General features: G+C 39.9%; 1 protein-coding gene across 1 annotated transcript in view; it reads left to right on the forward strand.

Moving 5' to 3' along the window:
- Positions 1-16,546, forward strand: part of LOC103084768 (CUB and sushi domain-containing protein 1-like) — a 338,785-nt gene that overhangs the window by 134,088 nt on the left and 188,151 nt on the right. The window contains 6 exon segments of the mRNA XM_082931482.1: positions 894-1,010; positions 5,065-5,178; positions 6,770-6,865; positions 14,601-14,804; positions 15,811-15,935; positions 16,306-16,402. Coding sequence (XP_082787608.1) covers positions 894-1,010; positions 5,065-5,178; positions 6,770-6,865; positions 14,601-14,804; positions 15,811-15,935; positions 16,306-16,402 — 753 coding nt within the window.

The following is a 16,546-nucleotide window of genomic DNA, read 5'->3' on the forward strand; positions in this document are numbered from 1 at the left end:
CAGCTGAGGTGCAGTTGGCAACACTTCAGTGGATAAATAGTGTCCTAAGCAGATGAGCAGACATGGACCTCTTTTTAAGTAAAAATATGAGGAATTGAAGTATTCGCAATTTAATCCCGAAACTGGGATTTAGTTGAACGTCTATTTTAAGATGTTTAACAATAGTATTCTGAATATCCAAGCTACAGTACTTTTCTATTTTCTCAGCAAGAGCAATGCTGAGAGTAACAAGATGATCAGAGGGAAAATACACACACACACATACTCGCTCGCTCTCTGGACTGTGCATATAACACCTCATCAATGTACCTGCCCTGACTTTGTAGTTTGGGGTTCCTTCAGCTTTCAATGGAACTTATAGGAAGAGACCCCACACCCACTAGTAACTATACATGTCACTCTTGAGCTGAATCTACGATGAAAACACAACAAGAACTAAAAGTAAACATTACTTTTTTTAGTCCCATAGTAATATAAAGACAATCGAAAACTGAAATAATCTTTGTATCTCTTAAGTTAATATGATGGTTGATATCAACCAGAAAGTTCTGGTAGGCTTTTGACGTATTGATAACTTAAGAATTTTTCTTTATCGGACCTGTTTTTATTAGCATGACAACTGTTTTCATTATTATTTTAGCATGTCTGAGAACGTCCTTAAAAATAATATTAGGTCTTCCTCTTAAGTTGAATTACTTTTATTCTCACCTGGTCAGTCTTTGTTTTTCTTTTTATTTTACTTTTGATAGCAATGTAAGATCAGATTTTAACTGTGATATTTTGTTAAGTTTTTGAATAATCATGCTCATTTGTTCAGTGCTTTCATTTTTAGGTCACTTGTCACTTGTCATGTGGTTATGCATAGCATGTAATTCTCCGGTGGTCTGTTTCAGCCCCCTGTGGAGGCCAGTACACTGGATCAGAAGGGGTGGTCTTGTCACCCAACTACCCTCACAATTATACAGCTGGTCAGATCTGCCTCTATTCCATAACGGTACCAAAGGAATTTGGTAAGATTTTCTTCTTATTTTTAATTCACCGTCATATCTCTTTCGGTGTTAATATTTCCATAATTTTATAAACAAATATCCCAGCTCTTGGTATAATAAAATAATATAAAAGAAGATGACTTAAAGTAACAGGTTTTCCAAACATGTCTTATACAAGATCCACTACAGTTCTTTTATCAGTGTGATATAAAATTCTTCAATTTCCTTCTCGGATTCTGATCCAGAATAATCAGAGAGAATAAATGTGCCTTTGTTCTTATTTTTGTTAGAATAAATCATTTCTCCTTTGGTTGTTTAGTGTGTAGAGGAGGATTGCAGCCTCACACGTGAGCCAGGGGAACACTGATCAGCCTGTGGGGTATCGGCACATATATTTGGTTATTGATTATGCTGGAAATCACTGGATCAGTGAACACACCTTTGAGTGACAGGAGATGTAAAAGCAGGCAGAGTCCTATCTGACCCCTCCAAACCTGGCATCCTGGTTTCCCTCCTAAACTTTGCTTCCAACCTGAGCCAGTTTTCTGGGATGGCTTCATTTCTAGAAGATCCTTCTCTGGTGGTTTCCTGGTGGTTTACTCAACACCGGATCCCCACATCTTCCCTCTCACTCTTGACCAGGAAAATATTTTTGTGTTGGAGTCTTTCCTGGATAGTAGCTTTTATGATTTTATGGAATAGTTCCTTTTTCCCAACAGTAAAATTTAGAACCCAACATAGTCAAGGTTTTTTTTCTATATACTCAAAATAGCAGCCATCCACTCATAGAAATAAAACAGATAAAAATTCTAAGGTTAGATTCTGTTTGAGGGAAAACATTTTAAAAATACAGTTGTATGACAAGAAAGTTAATTTCTGCTTAAGAAACTTGCATATGGGAGACAAATGATTTCTATGAACTTCTGTTATATTAATCACAGGCTTCTTAAAATCAAATGAAAAGCTCCCCCCAAGCCCTTATTTCAGCATTTGGTATTTTAGATCACGGGCTCTTCATGAACTGTGCGACGCAACTTGCTTAGTCTCTTAAGCCAAATCGTTTAGCTTCTGCTTTCCGCCAGTTCTCAAGGATGGTTGAGTTTTCAGGCAAGGCTTTCCTTGTATCATCTTGCCATGATAAGAAGAGCATGTGCCTGGGACTTGGAGAGTGATGGATGTGAACACGGAAACCAAGGCAGAGGCAGAGGGACCAGCTTCCCAAAAGGCAGAGAGTGGGTCCACCTTATGAGCAAATGGAAAATATCAATCTCATTTAAAAACTGAAAGACTGAGCTTCAAAATATTTATTTTGTTATTAAAAAATGGGCAGTAAAACTTAGAATAAGTCCTAGACTTTCACTCTTTATGCTGGACCAATGCCTCTAAAGTCCCTTATTTAGCCTCAGTTAATACATTTTTTCACCTAAATTCCCAACAACGTTCCTCCAGTTACTTTCCCATGAATATTCCTTTTATTTTTATTCATGGATACTTGACAAAATATAATTATCACAATAGAATGTAGCAGCCAGAGTTTATGATTTTAGTTTATTTTAAAATTTTATTGAGTTGTCACAACACAATTATGACTTTTCAGCAGAAAAAAGTTACACTCCTATCCTAAATATTGATAATAATTTCCCAATATGAAAGGTTTAATGGCATATTCTATCTGGGCAGAAAACTTCAGCCTGGAATAAAATAGTTATAAAGAATCGTTAATAAAAACGTATACTACCTTATCTATTATTTTTTTCCCCTCTTCCTTACTGTTTTCTGAGAACAGTTAACAATTAATTCAGTGATTGTGATAAGTGCTAAGATGAGTAAAATACTGTTTGGATGCCTGAGATGCCCAGCAAATATTATGGGATGGGGTGACTGTCCCTATTGTGGGAAGGGGCTTCTTACACAAGTTCCCAATGGGAAGTGTCATGGAAGACAGGTCATCAGTTATCCTAATTTCCTCCCTATTTTCATCCAAAAGCATCACCAGAGTATCCTTTCTAAAACAAAAATCTGATCATGAAAACACCTTGATAAACGTTTTCACTCACTCCTCTTGCCCCCAGAGCAAAATCCACGTGTTTCCTGGCCTTCGGGGCTCTGAAGTCTCAGGCTGTGTGGCCTTGCTCCCCCCCACCCGTCCCTCCCCCACCCCCTTTATCCACTGAGTGTTAGCAAAACAGACGTTCACCTGCCAAATACTGCTCCTTTTGTTCGCTTGCTGAAGTAACCCCTTGTGTCCCATTCTTACACAAAAAGGGTTTCCTTTCCCATTCCTTAAAGGCTGAAGCTGGAATGCTCTCTCCCCCATGAAACATTGTCTCCACAGCTGGAAACCACCCCTCCCTCCCTACACCGCCCACGCCCTTCGCCTGCACTTTCTCATCCCCTGTCTTCCAGCTGCAGGAACAGCCTTCCTTGACCAGCTAGGGCCCTTGGCAGACGTCTGCTGTTCAGGCCCTTCTTCCTTCCCGACACCCACACTCTGCCTCTGTATTTGTTGTGGCAACTACCGCAGACCTTAGCATGTGATGTGCCTGGGACAAAGTTTCTATCTTGATCGGCCCTTCATTCTTAGTGTCCACTATAAAGCTTATGCTTTCTAAGCATTTCTTGAAAAGAAGGTAGGAATTACGTGTGTGAGATTCACGTTTCTCCTACAAACGAGACTCAAGCAAGATGAAGACTGAATGTTGAGGTGAGGGGACAGTGAAGGGAGGGCTGTGCATGCAGGAGCCTCCCTCATGGGATCCAGAAGAAAGTTCTGTCCCTCTTTCTAGCGCCTGTGTTCAGAGCACTTCAGCCACTGGGAAATTCACCTTGCTCACATGCTTCCTTTAATTGTGCTTCTCTAGGAGATTATAAAATCTTAAAGTACTATATATGCATATATTCTCTTACACATATGTGTAATATATTATACATGAATGTATATGTGCACTGTATGTAATACATATATGTAATAGAATATATGCCACATATATGATATGATATAATGTAATACAATATAAATACACACCAGCTGCTATAGTTAGATCTTCCTCCATTTTGCCAACACATAGATTTTAGATTAATTCTTTCATGTATAACTGATACACACACCTCCATTTCTTGTTCAGAATGATTAAGAATGATTTTAGTTTAAACCTTACACATAGATAATTGTTGATCGTTGCTTGTAAATGGCGACTAAGTCACAAGTTTTTCTAAATACTGTGAGGGCCCTTGAATATCATCCATTTGAATAGAAAAATGATGAAATTTGAAGTAGTAAAATACTTGCAATGTTGTACTTGAAGGAAGTGTGTTCTCGAAATTTACGTAACCTGTAAGACATATAAACTGTAGAGTAAAACAAGTCAGAAATTGCTATAATATGTTGCTGAATCGTGTATGAATTGTAGTGAGTTCATATGAATTTGGCACTGCCATAATCATAGGTGAAGAATTTTAAATTCCCCAACTAATTGCATGCTTTAAAAACCAACGGGTGTCTTGATTCCATACCTACTGTTCACTGAATAGAATGTCGTTAATTACTCTTAAAGAAATCGGACCGGGCTTCCCTGGTGGCGCAGTGGTTGAGAGTCCGCCTGCCGATGCAGGGGACACAGGTTCATGCCCTGGTCCGGGAAGATCCCACATGACGCGGAGCCTGCGCGTCTGGAGCCTGTGCTCCGCAACCGGAGAGGCCACAGCAGTGAGAGGCCTGCGTACCGCAAAAAAAAAAAAAAAAAAAAAAAAAAAAAAAAGAAATAGGACCACCTTATGGCTATTCTGCTACTATCCTAGCATAGTATTATAAGAAAAAAACAGTCTTCATTTAATGTTCAAACTGTACATGGAACAGTAATTTTATTCCTTTTATTAAGTACCAAAAGATCAAGAAGGAAAATAAAATTGTTTAAGCAACAGAAAACTTCTAGAAAGCAGAGAAAATAAGCTAATTTTTTTTACAGAATTCTTAGGATCATGGTATTTGGGAGGTATCAATAAACAGTATGATCACCATTTTCATTTCTTTCATTTAAAAAAGCATTTGGTGCCGACCCACCCCCTCTATTTTCAGTGGTATTTGGGCAGTTTGCCTATTTCCAGACAGCACTGAATGACCTGACAGAACTGTTTGATGGAACGCACCCTCAGGCCAGACTTCTCAGTTCACTCTCTGGGTCTCATTCAGGTAAACTTTCAATGAATTTTGTCTTTAATTCTAGTTACACAGCCAGGGTAATTAACTTTAAACTCGTCTATTTTTATTTTCATTTGTGAAGGAGAAATTTAATCATCTTTGAACTTGCTTGTTCAGTAAAATCTTATTTTCAATGTAAAATTTCAAATGTATTTCTTTCCCACATATAAAATCACCTGTCTTTATCATTTTGCTTACTAAGATTGTGGAAAATATAATATCCATCTCAGTGAAAAATAAAAATATCAGGGGCTTCCCTGGTGGCGCAGTGGTTGAGAGTCCGCCTGCCGATGCAGGGGACACGGGTTCGTGCCCCGGTCTGGGAAGATCCCACATGCCGCGGAGTGGCTGGGCCCGTGAGCCATGGCTGCTGAGCCTGCGCGTCCGGAGCCTGTGCTCCGCAAAGGGAGAGGCCACAACAGTGAGAGGCCCGCGTACCACAAAAAAAAAAAAAAAAAAAAAAATCAGAAAAAAGGGGTAATAAACTATCTTGTTACTTTGCTTTCTATTCTAAGTGTCGTAATCTTCCTGAAGAGAAACACTATTGACATTTTGGTCTGACTCATTCCAAACTTTTAAATGCATGCATGTGGAGATGCACCACAGTCACACGTCTATAAAGGTGCAGATGTGTATACACATATATGCATTCATGTGTGCCCCCTATATATGCATGTAAACATACGTGGAACTTCATAAAACATGGGATATTTTTCACAATTTAATTTTTATCCCATACATTCATTTAAAATCACATGTAGAGGTCTTTCCTATCAACAAACATGAATATACACCAAACACCATTTGCTGAATAGTATTCAGATGGGTTAATGAAGGAGTTATTTACCCCAACCCCTCATGGATGTCATGGCCCTCGTTCGTACCACTGCTACATTGTCATCATTTACCAACACAACATCAAGCCGTACTCCTGTGTCACAGCCTGTGATCAACCAAGGCTAAGATTCGGTTATTTCCAGTTTCTCAGTATTACTAACCACAGGTCTTAAGACCTATGTCCTGTTAAGACCAATGTCCAATGATGTAATGTCCAGAAATGCATCGGAAGATACACATTTAAAATACTGATACATCCTGACAAATTCACCTCTGAAAAGCTTAAGCGATTCACACACCCCTCAGAGTACTTGAGACCATTACTGCACATTAAGAGCTAAAAAATACATTTCACAGGTTTTTTTTTTTTTTTCTGAGTTCTTTATCTTAATTCTGAGTAAAATCCTAGCAAGTAACTGTCAAAGTTGTTTCTGAATCAATGATTCACCCGCTTCTGTTTCCCACATTATCAGCTAATTGGCCTATATCAGTGCTTTCTTCAAAAGAAGCATAAAGGAGATCACGATGAAAACAACATTTTAATGGAATGTCAAGGCAAGAACAGAGTTTTTAAATCTTTGTAGAAACAATGTGTTTGGGTTCTACACGCCAAAGCAAAGTTTTATGAAAGTTCAAAAAGTAAAAGTGCAATTCCAAGTTAATGATTACTTTCCCAAACATTGTCCACCACAGGCCGTGCACTGAATGGATCCTGCGTGTTATCTCTGTCTGTTTTTCCCTCCAGGTGAAACGTTGCCTTTGGCCACATCCAATCAGATTCTGCTCCGATTCAGTGCGAAGAGTGGGGCGGCTGCACGGGGTTTCCACTTCGTCTATCAAGGTGAGTCCCTGCCACCTCCGGCCGGCTGCACACACTGCTTGTACCACTGCTTTCAGCACCAAAACATCTGAGTCGCACTTTTTCTTAATATTTAAGAATTTGAGGGTATCCGTGTATTTAGAATGAAATTATTTAATAAAAATATTAAAGTTTTTTCTTTTGGCAATTAAATGTGATACTTCTAAGACCAAGATACAATAATGCTTCGATTATCTGTCATGATGACGAAACAAATATCGATTAGATTACCTTAGTATAGCGCAGCACAATTTGCAAAATGATTTCAAATGTATTATAATATTTCGCCTAACCTAGTTAAAATTAAGTAAAATATTTCATAATAGATTTTAGTAACTGTCTTAATGAAATACACTTAAAACGCATGGTACAATTTCAAATCTTACTCTAAGAACTAATTGTCAAGGAAAGGTAACAAAACCAAACTAAACCCAGAATACCATCCATGTTTCTATCCCTTGAAATACCTATTTTATTTTGCTTGTATTCTATTAACTTTAGGCACTTTCACCCCTTTATAATTATTTTTGAATTTGGAGCTTATTCAAAATGCTTGGGATTGCACAGTTTCTGAACAATGCAGTTTTTTTTCCTGTTTCTAGTCCACCTTCAGTTTGCATATCCATTACAATGAATTTGAGAAAACACCCTATGGACTGTCCATACACTTTCAGAGGCACAGAGCCTGACTCTGGATCTGACTTGCGATGACTGTACAGCTGAGATGGGAAAGAGGTTGTCATCTTCAGCGATAAACTAACTAAGAATGCTTAGCTTTTCTAGGTCTCAGTTTTGCTGGAGGCTGGATAGATTACAGGCCGCTTTTGAACGTTTTCTCCAGAAGTGGAGGGGAATCACTTCCTGGCAATGGTTTCTTTCCTTTAATAAAGACTCGCCCAGAAAACATGCTTGGCAACATCGTGTTCTCCATACAATTATAGAGAGTAACAATCTGTCATATCATCCATAAATGATGTTTGATAATCGCACACTGTGAAATGCATGGCCTAAAAATATTTCACGATAAAACCCCTTCAGTGTTCGGCAATAAGATGATTTAAAAGTTACGGAAAGGGGGAGAATGATGTTTGATGGGCAGGTAGGAGGAAAAATATCTCTAATCTAGTTTAAGGAGCAATTGCTTGCGTGATGATGCTATTACATTAAAATGTGTTACATTGTTCTAATTAAACCTTTGTTAAAATATAAATAATTAAACCAGTATTTTTTTAAATGAACTTTATAGGAGAGGGTCCAGTTTAGGTGACTCCCCGCTCACCCACTTCTAATTTTCTTTAAATAAATTCTGTGTTACTTTGCAGAAGCAGATTCACAAACCAAAGTAAGTTGGCGTGACCTCTAAGGAAACTGGACCGATTGGTTTAAGTACAGTTTTTGTCCTGGAAAAATTCAAGTTCCTGGCATTGTCTGCCTCAATCAGGGACTTCCTTTAATGTTTGATGAAGATTAGAAAATTGATCAGATTATCAAATAAAATATCTGAAGCACACGACCCTATGTCTGTCCTATTTGCACATGTTAGACTTCAGAAGTCATGATTTTTAAAATTATATTTCTTGTTTTTAAGCAACATATTATCATCAAAATGTATAACATACATAAAAGTGAAAAGAAGAGGAAATCATTTATAGAAGGAATGTATTTCCCTTGCACTTAAGAATATGTCTCTAACATACTCAGTATTTCTCCTAACTTAAGAATATGTCTCTAACATACTCAGTATTTCTTCTGAAGTTCCAATATATCTCCTTATCTTGCTTTGTTCCTACAGTGAGTGTATGCAAAAATGGATGTCTTTTTATCAAAGCCAAATCCTTCAGATCTAAAGAACTAGAATCATGAATGCAATTTATAAATCACTCAGGAGCACCTGGGAAAGTTTTCAGAACATCTCAGAAGTTAAATTGAACATGGCCTTCCGAAAGATAGTAGTTTAGTGGAAGCCTAGAAATTATTTGAACTCTATTGTGTAAAAACTTTCTGAATAGTGCTTTCACATACCACGTACGACTCCATTCCTCCATAAGTTATTAAAGCTTAAAATTGCGCAGGGACTTTCTGACTTGCATGGCTGTGGGCTGTGTAACCCTTGTTCACAGACAGTTCTGTTGTAAAGAGCTGGTCAGACTTCGGTGGAGAATGAGTGCAGGTGTCAGGTACAAAAAGCCGTAGTACGCGACCCAGGCAGCTCCTGACCCTCCGCGTCGCCCTGGTGAACAACACGGAGACGGTGGTGGTGAGAATGTTGCTGCCCCTCTGATCTGGTGAAGAAATGGAAGTATAGAGGCTTTTTTTTACCAAGTATTGTAACTTTTATGTCTCTGCTGGGTTGTATTTGCTTGTTTGCTTTCCATGCTGCTTTGGAGTAGAAGGGTACATTGAGAAGTGAGGGAGGTAAGAGGGTGCATGAGGACACGTGGGCACCCAAGAAGGCTAATGGGGTGACCCTTCACACCACAGTGCGTCCTTCTGGAGCGAGAGTCCCTGTAATCATTCTAACAGTCACTTCTGGACACTGTAACATCTCCCTTGAATACTTAAGAGGAGTACAGTGCTTGCCTTTAAACATGAACGTGTTCAGAATGTTTTAGATTTCCTTTCATGCATCCAGGAGAAACCCCCCGTCCATCCCCACTCGCTAGCACCCTGGAACTCCCTGAATGTCCATGGTGGGGATTCCCATAGCTGCCCCTCCTCTTCCTAAGCTCTGGGACCAAGAGACTGGCAGAACCTGCCATCAGTAAATGTGGTTCTACAGGTTTTAATGCTCTTTGTCACTCCATAGAAAATATACTACCCCTAATGTCAAGGTCTTCTAGGTCAATGCAAATATAAAAATCAAATAGTCCTCAGAAACCCACCGTGTTGGAGACTCACCTACTATTTCTTAAGTTCAGCACCATCTCTCCACACCCCCGGTGGGGGTCCCCTTTCCAACACTGTCCAGAGGAGCTGTCTCTAGGATGGTGAATAAAGTCGAGAATGTGAGTTTGGGTTCTCAGTGGGATGATAACGGTGATTTTATTGCTGCTCATGGCTATTGTGGTCATTGCAGTCTGGCCTACCAACTAGTGGCCGTCAAGGACCACCGCCGTGACACCTGCCAGGGCTGGAGAAAAGCCCAGCATCCTCTTGGTACACGAAACCCACTCTCATTAAAGTCCCTTAGATCTATTCTGTGAAGTAGTTATGTTGCACTTAGCAACTTTTTCTGGCCCAAAATACACACCTTTTAATACTAGAATCAACCTTGTTAACCCTGGAATCAACACAAGAAGCAAGCCATGTGGCCACAGAGACCAGCAAAGGCAGAGCAAGTATTCTTTTCTCCTTTCCTGTTTACTCTGAGGCACATCCTCATTTATGAAAACTGTCTACACTACCCTCTGCCTCTCTGCTGTGTCTGTGCACACGACTGAATGTGTCTGTGTTAAACTTGGTGGTTGACAACGTCTTGTCAATATACTACTATTTGTAATTGTCTTACATTTATGCCTGCTATTTCCACAGATAGTCTATTTTTCTTGTGTGTTTCAGTATAGAATTCAACCCGCCTTTTAGTTCCCTCAAAATAACTCACTCACACCAAAATTAGTAAGCCATGCAGGACTTACTGAATATTTCAAGGGGAAAATGGAGCTGTGCTTTTATATCAAACCTCCCCACTGTGCACAACTTACAAATGCCAGTTGGCCACGTCTTTGTCTTTCCAGGTCACATTTCTCATCTCCCAGCCTCACCTGACACAGCAACCTGCCTTTAGCCTTCCAGCTGCCAGTCTCCCAGACTCAGCAGCTCTCAGGACTGTCCTCTGCCAGGGTTTTCCTAAAATAAACAGATACCAGAAACAGAGCTAGAGAGATGGAAATGCTTTTTCTAAGTTTGGGTAGGAGGAATTTACAGTAAGGTTTTCTTTGCGTGAGGTCCTTCCTAGGCATGCAAATACATGTTTTAGTTGATTTTCCCCCAGGCCTCATGTTTCCTCAGATGGCATAAATTATACAGCTTAGTTGGTTTTCCACTTCTAAGAAACTCACATTTTGTTTCAAGAGCTTATAAAATGCATACTTTTTACAAAGAAGATTGAGCATAAAGTTTTGTGCATAATTCAGTGATGTATGCTTGAATTCACCGACTAGTCATGGCTTGTCAAATCAGATTTTTAAACTACGAGGACAGAGTGATTTTCAGAAATAGAATATGTCCCTGTGTCACTAAATGCAATAGGAAAGACTGCTTCACTTGGACAGGTTACTCTTGTCTGCATTCAGGTTTATTTTATTATCACTGTTTTTCTCTTTCACTCCACCTACTCTAAAAGAGGTGCAGTAAACGAACTGCATGCACACATCTGTAGCTTAGAGCATTTGTGGTGACGTAAGGTTCCATCACGTTATGTTCCCCTTTTCCCCATATTCACAATATCGCCCGTTTTCAGTGTCATGAAAGTCCCAGAGAATACCACCCAGTCTCTGAACCAACACAATCCTCGGCCTGAGAAGCCAATCACTGTGTTCATCACCCTCTGTTCCAGGCCGACCCCATTCCCTGTCCACTTGGCACTGGGCTGATTTCAGTTTTGCTTCACAGTAGTGCAAAGCATTTACTGAAAGATGGAGAATAATGGCTACCGGAATAGAATTTCTCTCTGATGTGGCCCGAAACCTCCAGGTGAGGGCAAGCCCCAGAGGCTGGGCTGAAAGGGAGAAGTTCATCCGCATGGATTAACTGCTGGAATTTTCCCCCAGATATTACACGCAGTTTTGATGCCTCTATTTCCTAGGTTTCCTCTGTCTCACTTTCTCAGATACTTAAAATTGGTTTCTTAGCTTTGCAGACTTCTTCCTCTAGAAATTGTCCTCCATCATTTCATTCAAATGCAGGTATTATTCATTTATTGTTATTTTCCTTGAAAATAGACAACTCTGAAGTTCACGAAGAAAGGTTTAATAGTGACATGTGTACAGATGACCCTCGGTGGTGTGTTTCTCCTCATTTGTGATACCCTGGAAAAATGCTATGTTTGAGGCCACTTGGACAAGTGTGGAAACTTGGCCACGAATACAGGGTGCTTCCCAAATAGTTCAGGACAGATTGAACAGTTAAGATTGGAGATATTTCTCCATATTTGTAAAAAATTCTCAAGAATTGATTGTGGAATATCATTTTATGTATTTGTTTATTTATTTATTTATCACTCTCATGCTACTGTTCAACTGTAACAAAAAACCCAGACATAAAAATACGGCAAATATAAGTTTTAAGCCATATTTTATTACAATAGAATATTTAATATTCTGCATTGTTTTCAGTTATAGAAAAGAACATTCTGTAGTATCATCAATTTTATTGACTATAGCTATTAGACAGTATACAATTTTATTAACTTTTGCCTTCTGATCAAAAATATTTCAACACTGAATTGAAACGTAGTTTCATCAAAACAGTCTTCTGACTTCCATTCTCGTAGAATTGCTTCCTGATCAGCAATTTACCCAAATGATGTCTGTTATCATCAGATTCAATTCAAAGCAAGATGCCAGTGTATTGGGGAAAGGATCTTAAAGACAGAAGGATTATTTTTAAATAAAATGGCCCCTTTCGAATGAAGGCACACGAGGACGGAGAGGAACGGGGTCTTGGAGACAATAAACACAAACTGACTTTAACTCAGGGACAGAAGCCAAAAATGCAGACTCCCAAGTGCATACCTTGTGGCTCTGTTTCTCAAAGAGTCTTTTTGGGGTGGCAGACCCCTTTGCCACTGAAGTATTTTTCAAACTTTATCTCATGCCTCTTTTTATAAATAGAAAAATCTCATAGCGATAATTCACTGCCTATCAGTGAATTCTGATCTACAACCGGAGTACACATCTCACCGGAATGAGGCTCAGCCGCCAGGCCCAGCATCAAAGACCATAAGATCCACACTCCGTGGAGAACCTGGGGACAAGAAGAAAGTACGGGGTGGGGGGTAGTTATAGGATGCAGGCTTGTGCTGGGGGACTCGGGGCGGGACCGCTGGCAGCATGATTTTGCTTTGGATTCACCGCTGTCGGGTTCGCTGTGACGATGGGCATCTTTGTTTTTATGTCGGGTGTAGAAGGAACAGAGCAGGGTTGCAGATGTGATTAGTAGAGGTCATGATTCATGTTAGTCTGGAGAGGGGAATTTCTGTTCTTTTTTGTGGCCTGCATAGTGTTCCTAATATTGCTTGTGATCACGAACAGGCAGTGACCTTGGAGACTGTGTGTGGTCAACGGGAGGACAGCCAGCTCTCAGGCCGGGCAGCAACCAGGTGTCGGTGTCAGAGCTGCTCGTTGTCTTTCTCCCAGCCTTCAGGCCAAATGATGTCCCCACCAGCTGGAATATATTATTAAACTTTGTTCTTTGCTGTATAGTCTCTTTTTTTCATTTCCGAATGGACAGTTATAATATTAGACATGCTGGGGAAGTTTCAGCACTCCCTCCAGCCCCAAACTGCTCTCCCATCCCCACCTCCCACCTCGGAGAATCGCTGGTCCAATGGGAAGACCCCTGGGAATGAGGCCATCGACTGGGTCTTATTACCAGCTCTGCTCTCAGACCGTGGCGCAAACTCCCATTCCCCTCTGTTCCCTCCCAAGTCTTTCTGTGCAGAATGAATTGTTTAATTGTATGTTTTCCTATGGTATGTGGGTTTTTTTTATTATGGTGACATGAGATTTACACTCTCAGGTAAAGTCCTTTAAATCATTGTTTAAAATGAACGGATTACATTGTTTAAAATTAGCAGTGCGTAATCCAGCACCATTAACTATAGGCACAGCTTTGTATGGCAGATCTTTAGGATTTGGGCGTCTTAACATGGCACACTTTATACCTGTTTAACAGCAACTCCGCACTTGCCTAGCTCCTGGCAGCCACTGGCTGCTCTCTGCTTCTATAAGTTTGTCTCTCTCAATTGCTTCCTATGCGTGGGACCATGCGGCATTTGTCCTTCTGTGACAGGCTTATTCCACTTAGCGTAATGTCCTACGGGCCCATCCGGGTTGTTGCAAATGGCAGAATTTCCTTCCTTTCTAAATGGCTGAATAATATTCCATTGTAGGTATGTACTATATTATTTATCCATTGGTGGACATGGAGGTTGTTTCCATAGCTAGGCTATTGCAAATAATGCTGTTATGTACATGGCGGTGCAGATATCTCTCCAGGATAGTGATTTCATTTCCTTCAGATAAATACCCAGAAGTGGGGTTGCTGGATCATATGGTGGTTCTATTTTTAATTTTGCTATTAAATCACCATGGCCATTTATAAATAATCCTTTATGTAACAGCTTTTCTTCTAGAGTCTGAGGTCCTCGAGGATAAGTACAAGTTAGTCATCTCATTATCCCTGGCGCAATGATCTGGGTGCTTAATTAATTGTAAATGCATGAATATCGCTCAGTCCTCATAAAGCACTAATTCTCCATATGCCATGTTTTCCTTGTCAGAAATGGGAATACAAGGTGGTCCTCAGGGTTGCCGTGAAGATGTGTGTAGATGTGGAAGTGCTCCCTAAATCGTCCCCTACAGAGACTGTGAAAGGCATTATTAATTTCCACATTAACATAAATTCTTTCTAGACTCATCTTAAATTCTATTTTCAAGGTAATATCACGGCTTCATGATGCACATGCAGATGGTTGTGTTGTGTGTCTTGCCTCTAGCTGTTCCTCGGACCAGTGACACCCAGTGCAGCTCTGTCCCCGAGCCCAGATATGGGAGGAGAATCGGCTTGGAGTTTTCAGCAGGCGCCACCGTTCGCTTTGAGTGTAACCCAGGATACCTACTCCAGGGCTCCGTGGCCATCCGCTGTCAGTCCGTGCCCAACGCTCTGGCTCAGTGGAATGACACAATCCCAAGCTGCGTAGGTAAGCATGTGTCCCTGAGGTGGGATGACTCGCACGTGGTCCTCCATCTCGGGTTCACAGCAGCACTAAAGAGCTGCTCTTCAGTCCGCATGAACCGATCCGTGCTCCAGACCTATTTAAAGGGCAGTTTGTCAGAAATAATTGAGTAGCAGCCAAACCCTAAAAATCATTGTTTCGTGGAGCAACTCATCAGATTAACAAGTATGAAACATGTTTTCCTTCTCGATACTTATTGAGTATGTCATCTCAAGCCATGGGTATACAACATAATTTCATTTGGGGGAAAAGTCACTACAGTGTTGATCTGTTATATTACTTGTGTAATGCTCTTCTAATAAATTGGTGCTGATGAAAGTCTGAAAAGTAATAGGTTAACGCAGCCTGAATAACAATGCCATTGTTGGTTATAGTTTATTTGCTTCATTTTGTGAAAGAACCTCCAGTGCAGTCATGAGTTAGCACTTGAGTTCATCTGTGCATTTTAAGCATCTCTTCTCCTCTCTGGATTTGCTCATAAATCCCATTAATATCATTTTGAGTTGCGTGTCTGCATATAGAAAACTCTGCAGAGCTTCCTAAATTGTAGTAGATCAGTTACTCTAAACAGAATTCACTTCAGAGATGACATCATTAGTGCCTGAGACTTAGCAGCATAGCGGATGCTAATCTATGGTACTGATCATTTAAAAGAGAACAGACTAGGTGGGAGGGAGACGCAAGAGGGAGGAGATATGGGGATATACGTATACGTAGAGCTGATGCACTTTGTTATAAAGCAGAAACTAACACACCATTGTAAAGCAATTATACTCCAATAAAGATGTTAAAAAATAAAAAGAGAGAGAACAGACTAATTTTGACCTTGGCTAAAAATGCCATTTAAAGTACCATAGTCCATGTAAAATATCTCTTAATAGCTGATCACACAGTGAAAGAACACTAAGTACAAAATTAATGTTGTTCTTCACTGTACTTTATTTTTACTGAATATGTGTTTGTCTTTTAGTCCCCTGCAGTGGCAATTTCACTCAGCGGAGAGGTACAATTTTATCCCCCGGCTACCCTGAACCATATGGTAACAACTTAAACTGTATATGGAAGATCATAGTTACAGAGGGATCAGGAATTCAGGTAAGTTCTCAAAGCCCAGAGTCTACTAATAAATAAAGCTTTTGTCCACGGGTTTTTCCTTTCTTTTTTTTCCCCTTTTTGTATTGGTTATTCTAAATACATAAACCATAACCTGTTTCTCTTCTCTTACTATTTCTACAAAGTGTTTGTAATCATATTTCTACATTTGAAACAAAAATGATAGACTTTTAGAATAAAATCTATCAGAAGTGCTATTTGTAGAAGTTTTTGGATGTCACTTCCATGATCTATTTTCTTTGATTTCGCTTTTCTCTTACATGTATAGTTTTAATTTCATGAAAACCCTATTGGACTAGTCTAATTTTATTAAGCAAAAAATAAACATTAAGTTACTATTATTGTTTGGTAGATTCAAGTCATCAGTTTTGCTACAGAGCAGAACTGGGACTCTCTTGAGATTTACGATGGCGGTGATGTGGCTGCACCGAGACTGGGAAGTTTTTCAGGTAAGATGGCACCCATCCCCTTGTTTCTGTGAATCAGAATCATCAAACACTGACAAACTGCAAGAGAACACTCAATGCTGACGTTTCTCCAGGAGACTCTTCTATATACATAACAGTTTCTCTAGTATTGGGAGTCTTAGAACA

The sequence above is a fragment of the Lipotes vexillifer genome, unplaced genomic scaffold, assembly GCF_000442215.2.
Source record: "Lipotes vexillifer unplaced genomic scaffold, Lipotes_vexillifer_v1.1 scaffold1980, whole genome shotgun sequence".
Taxonomy (NCBI): Eukaryota; Metazoa; Chordata; class Mammalia; order Artiodactyla; family Lipotidae; genus Lipotes; species Lipotes vexillifer.